At 35.1% G+C, this 16,939-nt stretch overlaps 2 protein-coding genes across 3 annotated transcripts in view; one reads left to right on the top strand and one right to left on the bottom strand.

Moving 5' to 3' along the window:
• Nucleotides 1-3,206: 3,206 nt before the first annotated feature.
• LOC107687874 (cell differentiation protein RCD1 homolog) lies at nucleotides 3,207-8,716 on the bottom strand. Of its 2 annotated transcripts, XM_016485355.1 has the most exons (8): nucleotides 8,557-8,716; nucleotides 7,723-7,905; nucleotides 5,720-5,835; nucleotides 5,516-5,625; nucleotides 5,332-5,441; nucleotides 5,136-5,234; nucleotides 3,936-4,027; nucleotides 3,210-3,721 (listed from the first exon to the last, which is right to left on the bottom strand). In XM_016485355.1, the coding sequence occupies exons 1-8, from the start codon at nucleotides 8,572-8,574 to the stop codon at nucleotides 3,553-3,555; spliced, it is 897 nt and encodes a 298-aa protein (XP_016340841.1). In that variant the 5' UTR covers nucleotides 8,575-8,716; the 3' UTR covers nucleotides 3,210-3,552. The 2 variants fall into 2 exon arrangements, with proteins under 2 accessions (XP_016340842.1, XP_016340841.1); XM_016485356.1 differs by lacking the exon at nucleotides 7,723-7,905 and having other exon boundaries at nucleotides 3,207-3,721.
• An 869-nt stretch (nucleotides 8,717-9,585) lies between these two features.
• Nucleotides 9,586-16,939, top strand: part of LOC107687873 (formimidoyltransferase-cyclodeaminase) — a 9,769-nt gene continuing 2,415 nt past the window's right edge. Inside the window, exons 1-9 of the mRNA XM_016485354.1 lie at nucleotides 9,586-9,715; nucleotides 11,639-11,822; nucleotides 11,906-12,034; nucleotides 12,140-12,228; nucleotides 14,869-15,048; nucleotides 15,206-15,343; nucleotides 15,428-15,559; nucleotides 15,644-15,705; nucleotides 15,820-15,949. Coding sequence (XP_016340840.1) covers nucleotides 9,662-9,715; nucleotides 11,639-11,822; nucleotides 11,906-12,034; nucleotides 12,140-12,228; nucleotides 14,869-15,048; nucleotides 15,206-15,343; nucleotides 15,428-15,559; nucleotides 15,644-15,705; nucleotides 15,820-15,949 — 1,098 coding nt within the window. The 5' untranslated portion in view covers nucleotides 9,586-9,661. The remainder of the gene's footprint in view (nucleotides 9,716-11,638; nucleotides 11,823-11,905; nucleotides 12,035-12,139; nucleotides 12,229-14,868; nucleotides 15,049-15,205; nucleotides 15,344-15,427; nucleotides 15,560-15,643; nucleotides 15,706-15,819; nucleotides 15,950-16,939) is intronic.

Raw genomic sequence — 16,939 nt, 5'->3', positions numbered from 1 at the left:
GACATCTTGCAGACGTACCTGTGCTATCTGGGGAATGAATTCACAGAAATACCATTCCTAGTTACTGATTGGCTGCAATTATCGAAGCTATTTGCATATTACATTATGCCAAACAGAGCGTTTTTGTATTTTTCTAAAGTCGCCTCCCTGATAGCACACATACATCATGGAGACGAAAATGCAGATGTCAAATAGACATCTGCAAGATGTACCCAGATAGCACACGTACATCTGCAAGAGGTCTGTTAATGATCGTTTCATCTGGGGAGCATCTGCTGTGTACAAACATCTGATAGACATCTATAAGATGTCAGTTTTACATACATTCTAAATCATAAACATCTTAAAGACATCTTTTAAATGTCTATTTGACATCTGATAGGAAAGGTTCTATAGACGTATTGCAGCGTGAATACTTACCTGCTCAAGTTAAAAGTAAATACTTCTAAGTATGAGGTGTTCTGGGTGAATATGGACCTGAATCAAAACAGCGACAATGCTAGGCTCTTGCTATATGGCTAATAAGGCATTATAAATTGTTTTTAGCATGTTGCTATTTGGTTGCTAAGTGGTCCTGGTTGGATGCTAGTATGTTGCTTACTGGCCCAAGTGCTACAAGGTAAGTACTTGCCTCCTCAAGATAAGAGTACAAATCCCTAAGTATGAGCAACAGAAATGGTGTGCTAGCATTAGCTAACACCACCAAAAATTTATTCAAACGAATATTTGGCCATGTCAGTTAACACTATTAGCATATTACATTGCAATCTTAAGGTCATTGCGCAATGAGTACAAAATTTGCGATCAAAATTTTCGCATGTTAAAAAATAAATACCTCACGTTGTGTCGATCACGTTTACACACTGCCTCTGAAACTTTCGTCCATCATAAAAAAATGTGGCTAGGGTTCAATTTTCTGAAATATTCGCATCCGTAGCCAGCATTTTGAAAGCTGTTTTGACAATTCAGAGCCACCGAAACATTCTGTGCGTGACGAATTTTGACTAGCACGAAAAACGCATACGAACATTTTGGACTCAGTGTGCAAGGACCTTTACAGTATAAACAGCACTCCCTCTAAAAATGATTAAGGGGCATAACTTCACTACATACATATAATCAAAACGACTGAATGTTCTTCACGTCTTCATGGCATGTTGACAGCCATATATCGGACACTGCCGCCCGCTTCCAGTCTGCCTCTGAAACATGCGTCAGGGAGTTTAATGCATGTTTGTGGAGCACAACTCAAGAGTCTATTGTCTATGCTTGGCCTCCCTCACTGGGGCCCTTTAGTGGAGACCCCAGATGATCGGATCAGGTTACTTAAGCAAGCATTCAACATTTAGCAACCCTGTTAAACTGCGTTCAGGTGGAAACGGAATAAGAGGATGTAAGCTTTTTTAGGTTAATTTTGAACATCTTGTATTCGAAAAATCAACCCGTCTGAAGCACATTTGTGTCTATCAAGGGGTCTCGCCGGTCAGTTTCAATTGTACCTGGCTTCATCTCCCATTAGGAATTCTTCTTTTCTGTCCCTTCCTCGTGTTTCTCTTCATGAATAAAACACAGCCGAGCTCGATGTCTGAGCTCAGTTTACACACACAGCGCTGGCGTCTTTAAAAGGGGGTCCCTGCTTACCCGCTATATCATCGAGCCAGCGCCTGGATACGCACACACGCGGCCGAACACTTTCCATTGCAGACATCACCTCAATGAAACTCTCACCTTGTGTTTAACGACGTATCGGATCATTCATTACACAATAGTGATTACTTAGCAACTAAACTCAGCTGACCATTCGGTTGATATGATGCTTGTAATTGGGACTAGAACAACTATACTGGATCTCAGACTAGATTTCACCATTTAAGGAAAATGGGACATAATCAAGTTGTAGCTATGTATGTAGATATGTATAAAATTGAACAGCTAACAGTACTTTTATTATACAAATTATAAACGTACTGTTAGCCACTGATTCACCACAGGTTTCACTGCATTAAAAATAAATTATTGCTGATTTGAAAACGTATATATTTTTTTATTATTTCCACTGTTCTAGAGCTGTTTTTTGTAGTACTACTAAGGGTCAGCAGGTGGCAGCCAATGAAATTTGAAGCATCAAGATGTAATGCTTACACTTTACTGGATGTAGTTTGTTTACTGAAAACTGAAGAAACAATGTTTTAAAACTAAACTACAGTATGCTTCATTGTTGTCCCATTATGTTTAATTCAGCAACCGCCATATAGCCGTTTCAGAAATAAAAATTAATATTATATAAAAAAATATATTAATACAATATACAATACTTAGAAAAATAATCCAATCAATTTTGTATAAAATATATTTTTTTACACTAAATTGGATTTTTGAGTTATTTACACACAGATACACAAACGCACCAAAAATCTGTGTAATATAATGTTAATTACATATTATATATTAATAGAATTATATTTTTACACTATATATATATTGTAATACTTGCATATTATATATGAATATAATTATACATATTTTAACACTTAATTTAATTTAAAATAAAAACATTTTAAATTTTATATAGTGTAATTATATTATACAATAATTATATAAATAATTATTTAATAAAATTGCATACTTTTTACACTAAATGTTAAGGCCTGTTCACACCAAGCATGATAACTATAAAGATATTGATAAAGATATTGTTCTAAAAATCATTCTCAATATTAAAGGGGTCATTGTGTTAGAACGAGCCGTTTTAGGTAGGCGTGGTTAACTCTTAACTTTTATAAAGAATATCTCTTTGGATTTGAGACTTTAGTCTTTGCGACTTTACAGATCTTCTTTATGCACCAAGAGCTTGTAACACTCCAAAGAGAAAGGAAAAATTGAAATCGCATCATATGACCCCTTTAAAGAATAGGAAAATCCACACCACAACAATAACGATAAAGGCACAGAGAAACAATATCAATGGAATCACTTTCAGAAATTTTTTTTTTCAGCTGATGAACGATAAAAACATCGACACCCAATCAGAATCCATCCTGCTGTCACGAGCTGGAGAATTTAAAGCCGCAGGCGAGCGTGCGCTTACAGACGATATCGTTCACATCATTTCATAAAGCCTATTCTGAATAAGGTCTTTAATTGTAATTTAAAATTAGCCTGAAATATCCTAATTCCTCCTTAAGATCAGAAAGGCAGCACAGCAGACGGCAATTTCACTTGACATTTCCAATGGCATGACACTGTTTATTTAACAGCATTCAAAATTACACATTTTTGTGATGGAAAAATAGACAAAACAGTCTTTCAATTCCTCTCGATTCCATCAAAAAGGTGTAGAGGAAAAAGAAAAAAACACTAATAATGGATGAGACTGACTCTTCCTCAGTCCAGCAGAGTCCAAAGTCAATTTTTAATATCTCGAAACAAACTGTGAATGCTGAGCACCGTTTCTGAGCTTCTTGGCAAAAAAATATTAAGTGCCCTTGTATGTGACACAGTCTGATGTGTTGCTGGCCGTCCTGGAGGGTTTGGGATGAGTGTGAGTGTGTGTTACTGAGGAGGTAAGGGGATGCCCCGGGGGTCCGTGACCTGCCCTTCCTGTAGGTTTTTGACGAGCTGAGCTAGCCAGCGTTTGGTGGTGGAGTCGTCCTTTAGCACTTGAGCAAACGTGGTGTCCTTCAGTTGGTCGGGCAGGCACTGACGCAGAGCTTCTCTCGCCCTGAGAGACACAAAATATGATTTATATGTTTAAATATGATTTCTGATCTTCCTTATTTTGATTGATCAATCACACTGATTGAACTGAAATGATTCAGCAACACAAACAGGATTCTAATCTTTGCCAACCTGCAACATTTTGCACACCTCCTACAGGCCAACAACGAGCAAGGAACTCCAAAAGCAGGGAAAATATTGGCGAAAAAAAAGAATACCTGGAGTTGTCAGAAAGTCGTAAATAACAGCGCACGACATGCTTCAGCAGTCGAGCCGAGGGTTCCTTTGACAACTGAAGAACCATCTTCCCCTGCAAGACAAAAAGCACAAAAAAACAAATAAATAATGTGTGTGTGAAGTGAAACCAATAAATGCAGTTACAAATCATTTTATAGATTAAAAAATATCATTTTTTTATTAATATTTGCATTTATTTGATTTTTTTTTGTATAATTAAATGCACAGTTTTACATTTTCATTACTTAATTCATCAGTTTTTGTTTTTTCTGCAAAATGACACTTTCATAGTTACATGTAAATACCATAACTTGTATTACTTTTCTCAAATTTTTTCTTATTTCAATTTGATATCTAAGTACCTGAAAAATTATTTTCAAAGCATTTTACCTTCAAATATAATACATTTTCATCCAAAAAAAGAATGCAATTAAAAGTTTTTAATTTATTAATTTTGTATCTCTTTAATAATTGTATTAAACAATTTTACTTTGTATCAACAAATGTAAAAATGTTATACCATATTTTCATTACTTTAATTATTTTAAAAGTTTTCATTTGTTTTTGTTCTCCAAAGTGACACATTGAGTCATTACATATTAATATTACCATTATTACTACATTTGCCCCTCAATTTTTGTAATATATAAATTTAAGACTGGTATGTTTGATTATATGTTCAAATTATTTCCATCAAATGTATTCATTTTCATTAAAAAATGCAGTTCCAAATTTATACTGTATTTGTATTTAATATATTTATTTATAATAGTATATTATTTGTATTATTATTATTAAATAAAGTTAACATATATATATATATATATAAATTAATTTATAATAATGTATTCATTCATTAAAAAATGAAGTTACAATTTATATTGCATTTTTATTTAACATTTATTTATAATATATTATTTGTATTAATATTATTGTTAAATAGTTATATATATATAATGTATTTTAATTTTATTTATAAAAGTATATTAATTTTATTATTAAATAGTTAAATATAAGTATATTATATATAAATATATGAAACAATGTAAATATAGAATTAAATATATTAATAAATATATGTATTTACTATATGTTTAAGTGTCCAACAATTCTGTCTATCAGTAACAAATGTTAATTAAGCATAAGAAGAATTATGAATAAGATGAATATTAATGAATCACCAGTATCATGGCAACATGTGAAAAGCGTTCGTAGGTCTGGCAGATATACGCAAGACCCGTGTCATCCAGGAGGAGCTTCTGCAGTATAAATGTGGCCACCTGAAAGAGAAACACACACATCCATCCTTCTGAATGTCCAATTACACTCAGAATTATACATAATAGATGTGATTTGGTGATATTTTTGTAAGCGAACCGTTTTGGAGAGCTCGCTGCCGGACTCCATGATGCGCAGACAGAGAGGAATGATTTCTGTGGTCAACAGGAAGTTGATCACCTCCTGCTCATCCGTTTTCACCAGTGCGCCTATCAGACAAATACATTACAATACACACTAAAGCAATGTTCAATATTTTTTCTGTATTAGCCGCTTTTCTTACCGATAACGCCCAGACTTGTGAGCCGCAGGTATTCAAAGGGTCGAGTTTTACTGACCGTGTGCAGGAAGGGATACAGAAACAGAGGGATGTGAGCTGCCAGGAAAGCAGAGCTGAGGATGAGAGGCAAAAAAAGGGGAAAACAGTCAGCGCGGCACAAGATTAATAACAGTGTGTCATTTCCTGTGTGTACAGGAAGTGAGTTACCGTGTCTCTACGTGGGAGGCCACACACTGCAGCAGTGCTAAAGCGTTACACACTCGATTAGACTGATGTGCTGTCAGTGTCGGGGGGTTTATGGATGGGTAGATGTTCACAATCTCCTGTAAAAATAAAATAAACATTAAGAACACCTTTTTTTTATATCAAATCTGGGATTTGAAACTTTTATTGTTATTATTATTATTGTTAATATTATTTATTGTATGTATTATACTTTTTCCCCATTATACTTTTTCTAATATTTGAGTTAATGTGAATGACAATTTAGAATTATTTTACTGTCAAATGTAATTCATTTTCATCCCATAAAAAAGGTTTGACAATTTATAAATTCAAAAATCTGTTAAAACCATAAAAACAGTTACAAATTACTTTCTATAATAAAAATTTAAATTTATTTAAAAGCTTTATTTTTGTATAATCAATTGCTACATTTTAAATTGTATTTTTATTACTTACGAATATACTTTAAAAAATAAAAAAAGAATGATAATATTAAAAAAATTGGCACATATGATGTATTATAATTACAATCATATTTACACATTATTTTCACTCTTTCTAAAATTTAAAATAATATATGAATATTTTAAAGAACTGTTTTACTGTCAAACGTCATTCAATTCCAAAAAATAAAAAATTAGATCAAATTTATAAACTGAAACAAATCAGTTAAATCAATAAAAAAGGCAGATACAAATAACTTTATTAAAAATTTTTTTTTTTACAAATATTTGTAATTTTCTATCATTGAGTGGAAATTGTTATACTCTGTTTTCATTCATTGTTAATTCATTAGTTTTGATCATTTTGTTTTGTTTGTATTATTATTTTACTGCCAAATGTCATTAATTTTCATTCAAAAATATTTGGCTGAATTTATGAATTGAAAAAAATCCATTAAAGGCGCAATATGTAAGTTTCCGCCGCTAGAGGGCGAGTGTTCAAAACAAACAAAGAAACAAAGGCGTAGATTGATGACGCGGAATCATGTGGAATCATGGGAGTTGTCATCTTCATCCTCACAGCCGAAGCAATCCGACGGGACTTGGGCAGAAATCATGTTCCATTCTTCGAAACATTTGGGATAATGTAAGTACACAAGTCAGCAAAATATATAACACTGTTCTAGTGGTTTTGGGGTATTTTAATAAAAAAATCTTACATATTGCACCTTTAAATCAATAAAAATGTGGTTAAAAATCCACTTTTTCCCCATTTTTGAATTTACACTTTTTTTTTTTACATTCTGTATTTTCCTTACTTGTTAATTCATCAGTTTTAAGTTTTTGTTCTGCAAAATAACATTATTTTATTAGATGTAAATATTAATACTTTATTAGAATGTAATATTTTTAATTACATTTTTACACAACTACAGATTTTGGTTTAGGCCTACACAGCTGTAATTTTACTTAAAACGATATTTTATAAACTACTGTTTAAATAAAATGACAATATGTGACCCTGGAGCACAAAAGCAGTCATAAGTAGCACAGGTATATTTGTAGCAATAGCCAACAATACATTGTGTGTGTCAAAATTATAGATTTTTCTTTTATGTCATTCTCTTTTAAGTAAAGATTGTGTACTGCTGATTACAGAACCGGCTTTACTGATAAGATGCGCGTTAAATATCGCATGCGATTTATCGTGCAGCCCTAGTGATTTTCTCAATATTTTGATTTTTTTTGCACCCTCAGATTCCGGCCAAAGATTGTCCTATCCTAACAAACCATACATCAATGGAAAGCTTTATTCAGCTTTCAGATGATGTATACATCTCAATTTAAAAAAACTAACCCTTATGACTGGTTTTGTGGTCCAGGGTCACATATATAGATCTAAATTCATTCTAGAATTTTTTCAACCAAAAATCCTTATTTCCCTATAATATATATATATAGCCTATACACACATAATATTGCTTCCTAATCATGTCTCAGTTTATTGTGAGTTAAACTGAGCCTGAAGTGACTGGCAGGCACCTGCAGGAGAGCCGCTATAGTTCCGCAGGAGTGCCAGAGCATCGGGGCCAGATCGGTCACAGACTCCCTCTTCTTGCTGAGCTCCAGCAGGGCGTTCTCACGCGTTTCGGGGCTGGAGAGCTCATTGATCCATTGATAGATCTTCTCACGGTCCACCTGCGTCAGACCCGCCGTGGTTACAGTCTACAGGACAGAGTTTACTCATCAATTGATGTATATTAGAACTAATATTTATTAATTGTTATTATTACAAATGTATGTTTTGTGCATTCTCTTCAATTGCACCTTAATTAAACACTTATTTTATATAATTAATTGATTATATTTTTGTCTTCTTTTATAATTCCATTTAATCATTCTTAAAATGTTTAGGTTTATTTTCTGTTTATTTCTTATAATCGTGTATAAAAATGTTCTATAAACTACAGCAATTACTCATTATTGACAAATTATTATTACTTTTTATTAACACTGGATTATACAACTTTTTCCACAAGAAACCGCAACAAAATCAGACTAACGTTACTCATATTCTGTATAATTAGTTTCTTTAGTATAGTTAATTAGTATACAATTATTAATCACACATTCATAATTAATAACAACGCATGTTTACAAACATTTCATTTCTTAACACTCTTATTTCAAACATAAGATACTCCAATAAATATATTAACTCATACTACGCAAGATACATAATCATATCCTAATACAAAGCAGCGTATAAGGTTTAATATATCACCATAGTAACTGACTGCATTAGCTTTAGCCGTTAGCTCTACGAGGCCCCAGCATAAACAAGCGTAAAGCGCCCAAAACCCCGCAAAAACTCACCGCTCCTGTAGCCAGCATCCTCCCTATTACTCTGTTGTGATCTCCAGAGTAAAAGTGAGCTGTAATTGTTAAAACAAAGAGAAATAAATCGGTTTACATGAGCAAAAAAGCTAAGAGAAAACAACCGCCTTCCGCTGCTGCTTCTTCTTCTACGGTTCTCTTCCGGTAGGCTTTTCTTCTTCGACGTAAGTTTATGGCGGGTAATAACGGATCTAGCGTGCATTGCTGCCCCCAAGCTCACTCTGTTTATTAATAATAATAATAACTAGAATTACTGTAATATTATTATTAATGACTGTGATAGATTGGATGGATGGATGGATGGATAGAAAGAATAGAATAAAGAATAGTATATTATTATTATTATTATTATTAAATATTATTAAAAATAAAAATTACTATTATTATATTATTAAAATTAAAAAGAATATTATTATTGTACTATTATTGAAAGGAGATAGATTTTTGTTTTATTATTTTAGAAAAGCATGTGAACACAGGCCACATAAGCAACTGTTGTTGTTGTTTTTGTTGTTGTTGAACTTTACACTTCTCATTCTTGCATAATGTCAGTGTTACTTTGACAAGAGGGTATTTGTGTCCCATCCAAAAACATGGAGAAGGGGTCAATTGTCCTCCTCTTCCAGCTCTTTGGCTCCTTTCTGGATCATTCATTAACCAGACATCACAGCCCCTGTTTTCTGGACATGATGCAACGGTTTGAGTGGTTTTCAAGAGTCAACTATTAAACTGTCTGCGTTATCAAGTTTTATTTGTATTAGTTGCTACATACCGAAAGACCAAATGGCATGTTCTTGCCTCAATTTTTAACCAAGCCATAGTCAGAAGCTGGTTTAAAAATGCCAATGTATTCTGACTTTTTTGGGAGGGTTTCCCAAAGTCTGAACAATTAAGACCTTATTGCCCCAAAAGTGGTTATCTATGAAGACAGGAGAATCATTACCAAATGACCTAAATCCAGTCCACAGGACAGGTTAATTATTCAAAAGGCATGTTTGCCGACGCTTTATATGGTTCCACGTTTGGGAACCAGCGTATTCAGTAGACTAGTGTGTGTGAGGAAAGTTTGTGTTTTCTCACAGTCATGGCTAAGCTGGTGGAATGTGTACCAAATTTCTCAGAGGGGCGTAACAAGGAGGTAAGGAAAACACACAGACCAGTTCCATTAAGAAAAGTCATTCGGTTCTGTTAAATGTGGACTTCAACACTGTACTGAAATACTCAGACATCTCAGTTTTTTTCAACAAAGCTGCAAGACTGCTAATGTAACCACTTATCTGTCAATTGCTCTACAAACCAGCGTGTTTACACTACTAAATTAAAATATGACAATAAATACCAGTCTGCAAACATAACATAGGCTACTGGTTTTGTACAACTAAAATAACTAGAATAGAATGACACCGGAAGCCTCGCACATTCAAGTTAATAATGGGCGCGTTTGAGTTAGTGAATCAAAAACATAGGCTACAGTCTACAGTTTACCGTATGATTACCGTAGATGACAGTATGCATAATGACTCGAATTGGTTCTCTTTGTAAGTTAAAGACACTCCGCGGAATAAGTATTCCGATTACTGAACGAATGATTCGTGTACACCAGTTCTTTAGAGTTTCAAAAGGCACGACCACTGTAGTCTGATTCCTGAACGACTCTAATGAGTTGATTCTTTTTACTGAATGAAGAACAAACAGCGCGACTGGTATCGGTTCTTTTTGTGAATCAAAATCATAGTCCAGTTCCTGAACGAATCACTCTAATGAGCCGGTCCCTGAACAAATGACTCTGATCTTTTTTAGTGAATCCAAAACAAAAAATGCAACTAGTGTATCCTGATTAGCCCACAGAACGAATGACTAGTTCTTTGACAAATGTTCTTTTTGTGAATCAAAAACACAGATTTCCGAACGAATGCGCCTGTTCTTTTTAGTGAATCAGATAGTGCGACCCTGTAGTTTCCCGAATGAATCCCTATAATGAGTCAGTTCTTCTTAAAAGGATAGTTCACCCAAAAATGCAAATTCTGTCATTGTTTACTGACCCTCATGTCGTTCCAAACCTGTAAGACCTTCGTTTATCTTCGGAACAAAAATTAAGATATTTTTGATGCATTCAGAGAGCTCTCTGACCCTCCCATAGACAGCAAGGATCCTCACATGATCAAGGCTCAGAAACGTAGCAAGGAGATCGTTAAAATGGTCCATGTGACATCAGTGGTTCAACCGTAATTTTACAAAGCTACAAGAATACTTTTTGTGTGCGAAGAAAACAAAAATAACGACTTTATTCAACAATTCGTTTCCTCCGCGTCACACTATTGCGCCATTTTGGAGAGCATCACATACGTCATTTCCTTTGCGCACAAAAAGTATTCTCGTAGCTTCGTAAAATTACGGATGAACCACTGATGTCACATGGACTATTTTAACGATGTCCTTGCTACGTTTCTGAGCCTTGATCGTGTAAGAATCCTTGCTGTCTATAGGAGGGTTAGAGAAAAAATATCTTAATTTGTGTTTCCGAAGATGAACGAAGGCCTTACAGGTTTTGAACGACATGACAGTAATTAATGACAGAATTTTCATTTTTGGGTGAACTATCCCTTTAATTCACAGAATGAGCAGCGTATTCCGATTCCTGAGGGAATGAATCGGTTCCTTTTAGTGAAACAAACACTTAGCTTTAGGGTAACTGTGAGACTTTAATCACCAGATAAATTTATTTTATGAAAAGTTATTGTTTAGTAGGCCCATTGTTTATAAATGAAGGCCAAGTAAACTGTAAAAACTGCATTGCATGAATTGTTTTGAAATGTATTTTTACTGAAATTTTCTCAAGTGAATTAATTGCATTTATTTTTACAAATATAAACTGCACACTTAAGAAAATAAAAAAAGTAAATAAACTGTTGATTTATATTTCTTTATATTAACACTCAAAGTAAAATTACAATTCAATTATTTATTTATTTATTTATTTATTATTCTTTTTAGATCCTGCGTACGATGATGTACAATTTTTGAGTGTTTTGCGATATTTTGACCAATATATAATATCCAGGTCATTGACGCCATAGCCGATGCCATCTCTGCCACAGAGGGCTGCAGTTTGCTGGACGTCGACCCAGGGTCTTCAACAAACAGGACGGTGTACACTTTTGTGGGCCCACCCATGACTGTCATCGAGGGGGCGCTGAATGCCGCCCGTGTCGCGTTTAAACTCATAGACATGACCAAACACTCAGGTACAGCTGTGGAGGGAGTAGATGATGTAGACATATCATACTTCACATGAGTTTAGTTTGTAAAACATGATGTTTTTGAACAGGTGAACACCCTCGAATGGGTGCGATGGATGTGTGTCCCTTCATACCGGTGCAGAACGTCAGCATGGCGGAGTGTGTACAGTGTGCCAATGAACTTGGCCAGAGATTGTCAGACATGCTCAATGTGCCTGGTGTGTTTGTACAAGCAAAGGTCATGCTGTTTGTTAGCTGAATCATTTGAGAATTGCTTTAGTTTTTACCTCCATTCTCCTTTGTTTCTTGTCTTGGTCTTTTAGTCTATCTCTACGGAGAGGCGGCTAGAAAAGAGAGCAGAAGGTCACTTCCCTCTGTCCGTGCAGGGGAATATGAAGCATTACCGGAAAAGGTAAGAACTCATCAATTCTGTTCACTTCTTAGGCCTTGTTGACCACAAATCCATGACCACTTTACGATCTTCTTAAGGCTCGTTTACACCAAGAACGATAACTATATTAGTGTCCACAGTAGTGTACAATAACTTTCTGTTTATTATAAGCACGCACTGCAGTGTCACTTTAAATACTTGAGCTCTTCAAAGCAGGATGGATTCTGATTGGCTGTCAATGTTTTTAGTTTGTCATCTGAATGAAATGCTCTGAAAGTCATTCCGGCAATATCGTTTCTCTGTCATTTGTTTGTGATAATTATTTGGTTTGCCCACAAGGTGGCAACACTGGCCCAGACAGTTTGCAATTTTATCGCTCATAACTTGTTCAAAATGCGTTTTTTTTTTTTTTTGCTGCTTATTCTGGAGAGAAATAGTGTAAAAAGTGGTCAAGGATAAAACATTCTAGCAGTGTTGGAGAAAGTTCATCTTAAAAGTAATGCATTACAATATTGTGTTACTCCATGAAAAAGTAACTAATTTAGTTACTTAGTTACTTTTTATAGAAAGTAATGAATTCAGTTACATTTTCTATGCTTTTTGTCACCTGGGCTTGCTTACTTGTCAAAAGTTATATTTAAAGGCCCTTTAACACCAAAAGTGAAATTATTAAGCCTCAGGCTGTAGAAAGTGCCTCACTCCCAATTTCTCTCAATACAGGGACAGGAGAGCTGTCAGTGAATAAATGGGAAAACAAAGTAACTTGCGTTACTTATTTGAAAAAGTAACTCAGATGTGTTGTTGTAAATTTAAAAGTAATGCATTAATTACTAGTTACTTGAAAAAGTAATCTGATTATATAACTTGTGTTACTTGTACTGTGTTAGCCTCAACACAGCATTCTAGTGAACATTTTGAGTGCCTGTTTTGTGCATGCTATCAAATTGAGTATAGTTCGCGCAGAGTTTTGCACACACTTTTGGGATAGTTTTGGGATATGTATACGCGTCAAACTGGACAGGGTTTAAATTTTTTTTAGTATGTTACAGTTTCAAAGGCTATGCATTCGGTGGTATGCATACACTAAGCATTAACATCAAAACTAAAGTATTCACATTTTTAAATGCTCAAAACTGGTCAAGGATGAAACTTTCTAGTGCACAAGTGTCGAACGCCTGTTTTCGCACACGTTTTCATATAAGCATATGCTAAGTGTTTGCATTGTTGTTTACCATCTTGACTGAAAAATATGATTTTCATTGTCAATTTTTCATTTATTTATTTTTTTAAAGGTTTATTTATGGCGTTTTATGCCTTTATTTAGACAGGACAGTATAGGTCGACAGGAAGTGAAGTGGGTGAGAGAAAGAGAGAGAGAGAGAGGGGGATGGGATCGGGAAAGGTCCATGAGCCGGGACTTGAACTCGTGACACCCAAAGCGCAATGGCGCTATATGTCGGCGCGCTGCCCACGAGGCCATCGGCTTTGACAATTTTTCATTTATTTTTGCTAATGTTTGCATAAACGTGCACATCCAAACAGTGCATGACTTAATTTTCAAATGTTTTATAATTGATCATCCGAGTATTATATGATCCAGCGTGCCGTAGCCTACTTAAAGACTTAATTGCCGTTGGCCGCCAGTTACCCATCCCTGCGCAAAGTATGTTCAAATATTTGTTTTCTAATAGCTTTGCTTTTAGTTAGTTAGCCTATTTGATGCTATAAAAATGGGGTGTGTCATGATTGTGAGCTTGTGATTGGGTCTGCGGGAGTTTGATACTGCGGCTTCACCTCACGATTACTCCTGCGCAGACTCTGGCTCCAAATGACGGCATTTTCGCAAGATGACAGCAACAATACTGGGCTGTTTTGGCATCACTTTTCTATAGTGGAAGAAAGTGGAGTCTCGTCGTCCATCTTTTTTTTACAGTCTATGGTTCCAACACTTTAGTTAGTGTGTTGCCATAACGGACGCATATGTACCAGACAGCTAGAGGTCTGTCTGAAAATAATAATAACCATAAGAACTCATGATTTAAGTAACAAGCTGAGGTAATCAAAAACCACATTTTCTTTGCCAGTAAGAGAAGGGGAAGGGGTTGCTGAACGGGCATATAAAAAGAACCAATCATTTTAGAGGAAAATGCTGCATAATCATATTATCTTGGCCATGTACCTATTCTATATAAACTGTTGTACCCTTTTCACTGCAGGGATTCTCTGTGATTGGAATGCGGTGTAGTGGAACACTAGATTTCTTAGTCCCAAGTGATAAGGTTCATAAAGGGTCGAGACATCGTCTGACTCAGTGAGACTCTTAGGTGTTGGGTAGCTGTAATTCTTCACTGAATTGGTTAAACTGGTTCTCCAGTGTGGTCAGAGCTATTGCGATTGTGGTCAGAGAAGTCACCTGAGGATAATTTTTGGTGTCGGGAAACACCAGGTTTAACGTAATTCAGGTGCGTAGGGGAATTTCTACCACAACGTCAAAACTGAAGTATAGTTTGGGCACACTTTCTCATTCGGATGTATGCATATGCAAAGCTTTTAGACTTCACACGTATTCTAAATTCTGAGGAACAAAGTTTTATGGGCCACGTATGTGTAAACACCTTAAGTTAAAGAAATGTACTTTATTTTTTGGACCTCTTTCCCCAGTTAAAAAAGAGCGAATGGGCCCCTGAATATGGCCCCACCACCTTCGTCCCTTCTTGGGGCGCCACAGTCACCGGCGCCCGAAAGTTTCTCATCGCCTACAACGTGAACCTTCTGAGCACTAAGGAACAGGCTCACAGAATCGCACTGGATATTAGAGAACAGGGCCGTGGGAAAGATCAGGTATGTCTGTGTGTGACGTTACTGGGTTGGTCTAGGTTTTCAGTGTGCGTCAAATCTCGAACTTGAGAATAAAGGCAATCTGACCTAATTATACGTACCACTTCAGGTTTTGGTTATGTTTTTGTTCCTGTTAATTCACTGAATGTTCCTCCTGCAGCCTGGGCTTCTGAGAAAGGTTCAGGGAATGGGATGGTACTTGGAAGAGGCCAACCTTGCTCAGGTGTCCACCAACATCCTGGACTTTGAGGTGACGCCCATGCACATGGTCTATGAGGAGATCTGTAGAGATGCCAAGGTGAGTTCGTTTTCAAACCTGAATCAGAATCATTTGAAATTGAATCAGAAGTGAATCGGATTTGTGTTTGTTCTACCTGTGCAGGATTTTAACCTTCCAGTGGTGGGGTCCCAGATAGTCGGTCTGATTCCTCTGAAGGCGATGCTGGACTGTGCAGACTTCTACATCCAAAACGAAAAGCTCTTCATTGTGGAAGAGGAGCACAAAATCCGACTGGTGGGTTAAAATGAACATGGTCAAACATTCAACACAGCAGCAAATCAAAGGTCTGATTTAATTCCTCTTTCATTATTCTGTCAGGTTATCAGCAAATTAGGACTTGAATCCTTGGGGCCATTTGTTCCAAAGGAGAGAATCATAGAGTAAGACCTAAGATACATTATATATACTGAAAATAATTGACATTCTTTTTCTGTTTGGCTTCTCAGTGATGTCTAACAGGAGCACTGTATCTGATTGGTTGATGCTGAGTTTAGGTATATGGTACGTGACAATCAGGACGATGGCCGGCTTGTGTCTCTGTCTCTACAGAAGTTCGTCCACAGTGTTGGGGCCAGAACAGCGGCTCCTGGTGGAGGGTCCGTTTCTGCTGCAATCGCTGCTATGGTAATCATGAAGATTATGGTTTTATTATTTATATTTATATTAATTTATATATAGAATTACCATACATTTTCATACTGACTGTATATTTTTATATACAGATTGTACTATTTGTACATTTATGTTATATATTTGTATATTTATATAATATATTTTAAAATATATTAATAAAAAATGTATATTTTTATTCATGTATTTAAAACATATAATATAAAAAGATGTATTTTTTTTATATTAAAGCGTTAGTAATATGCGCCTATGGATGGGTGCACAAGGCGCGTACACTTTTCTTATTACACACACAGGTACGCGCAGCAGCACACAAACATTTTTAAAAATTACAAATTTAATTCCACCATGTAAATAGCGAATCCGCCATGGCGCGAGTGCAAATGGCTTTTAAAGGGAATAGGAGATGAAACTCTGATTGGTTTATGGCATGTTACACCCAAAACACACCCATTACTCATTAAAAGTATAGGCACAACCCTTTTAGACCATGCGCTGGGTGCGCCGACCATTTTTCCCGTCCTTAAACTAGCAAAAGTGGATTCGGAAATGCCGTAAACGCAATTGCGCCGTGCGCTTTAGACCATGCGCTTAAATAGGGCCCATAGTGTTAAACTGTATTTTTATTAATATATTTTAAAAACATTTAAAATTATTTGTAAATATGTGTATATATATATATATATAGACACACACACACATAATATAAAAAAATACAAATTTTTATGCATAATATTTATACATAAATATAAACATACATGCATACAGCGTTTTATATGGTATTTATAGTATTATAGCACTTTAAATGAATATTCATTTAAATATATATATATATATATATATATATATATATATATACATACACACACACACACACACACACACACATGCAGTATATATATATTTAAAAAGATTTATAGATAAATTATCATAATCATAATATTTTTATTTTATATGTATTTTAAATATAAAGGATTGATAGCA

This window comes from Sinocyclocheilus anshuiensis, unplaced genomic scaffold, assembly GCF_001515605.1.
Source record: "Sinocyclocheilus anshuiensis isolate Anshui unplaced genomic scaffold, SAMN03320099.WGS_v1.1 scaffold273, whole genome shotgun sequence".
In the NCBI taxonomy this organism is placed as follows: domain Eukaryota; kingdom Metazoa; phylum Chordata; class Actinopteri; order Cypriniformes; family Cyprinidae; genus Sinocyclocheilus; species Sinocyclocheilus anshuiensis.
This window is presented reverse-complemented; position numbering and strand designations above follow the sequence as displayed.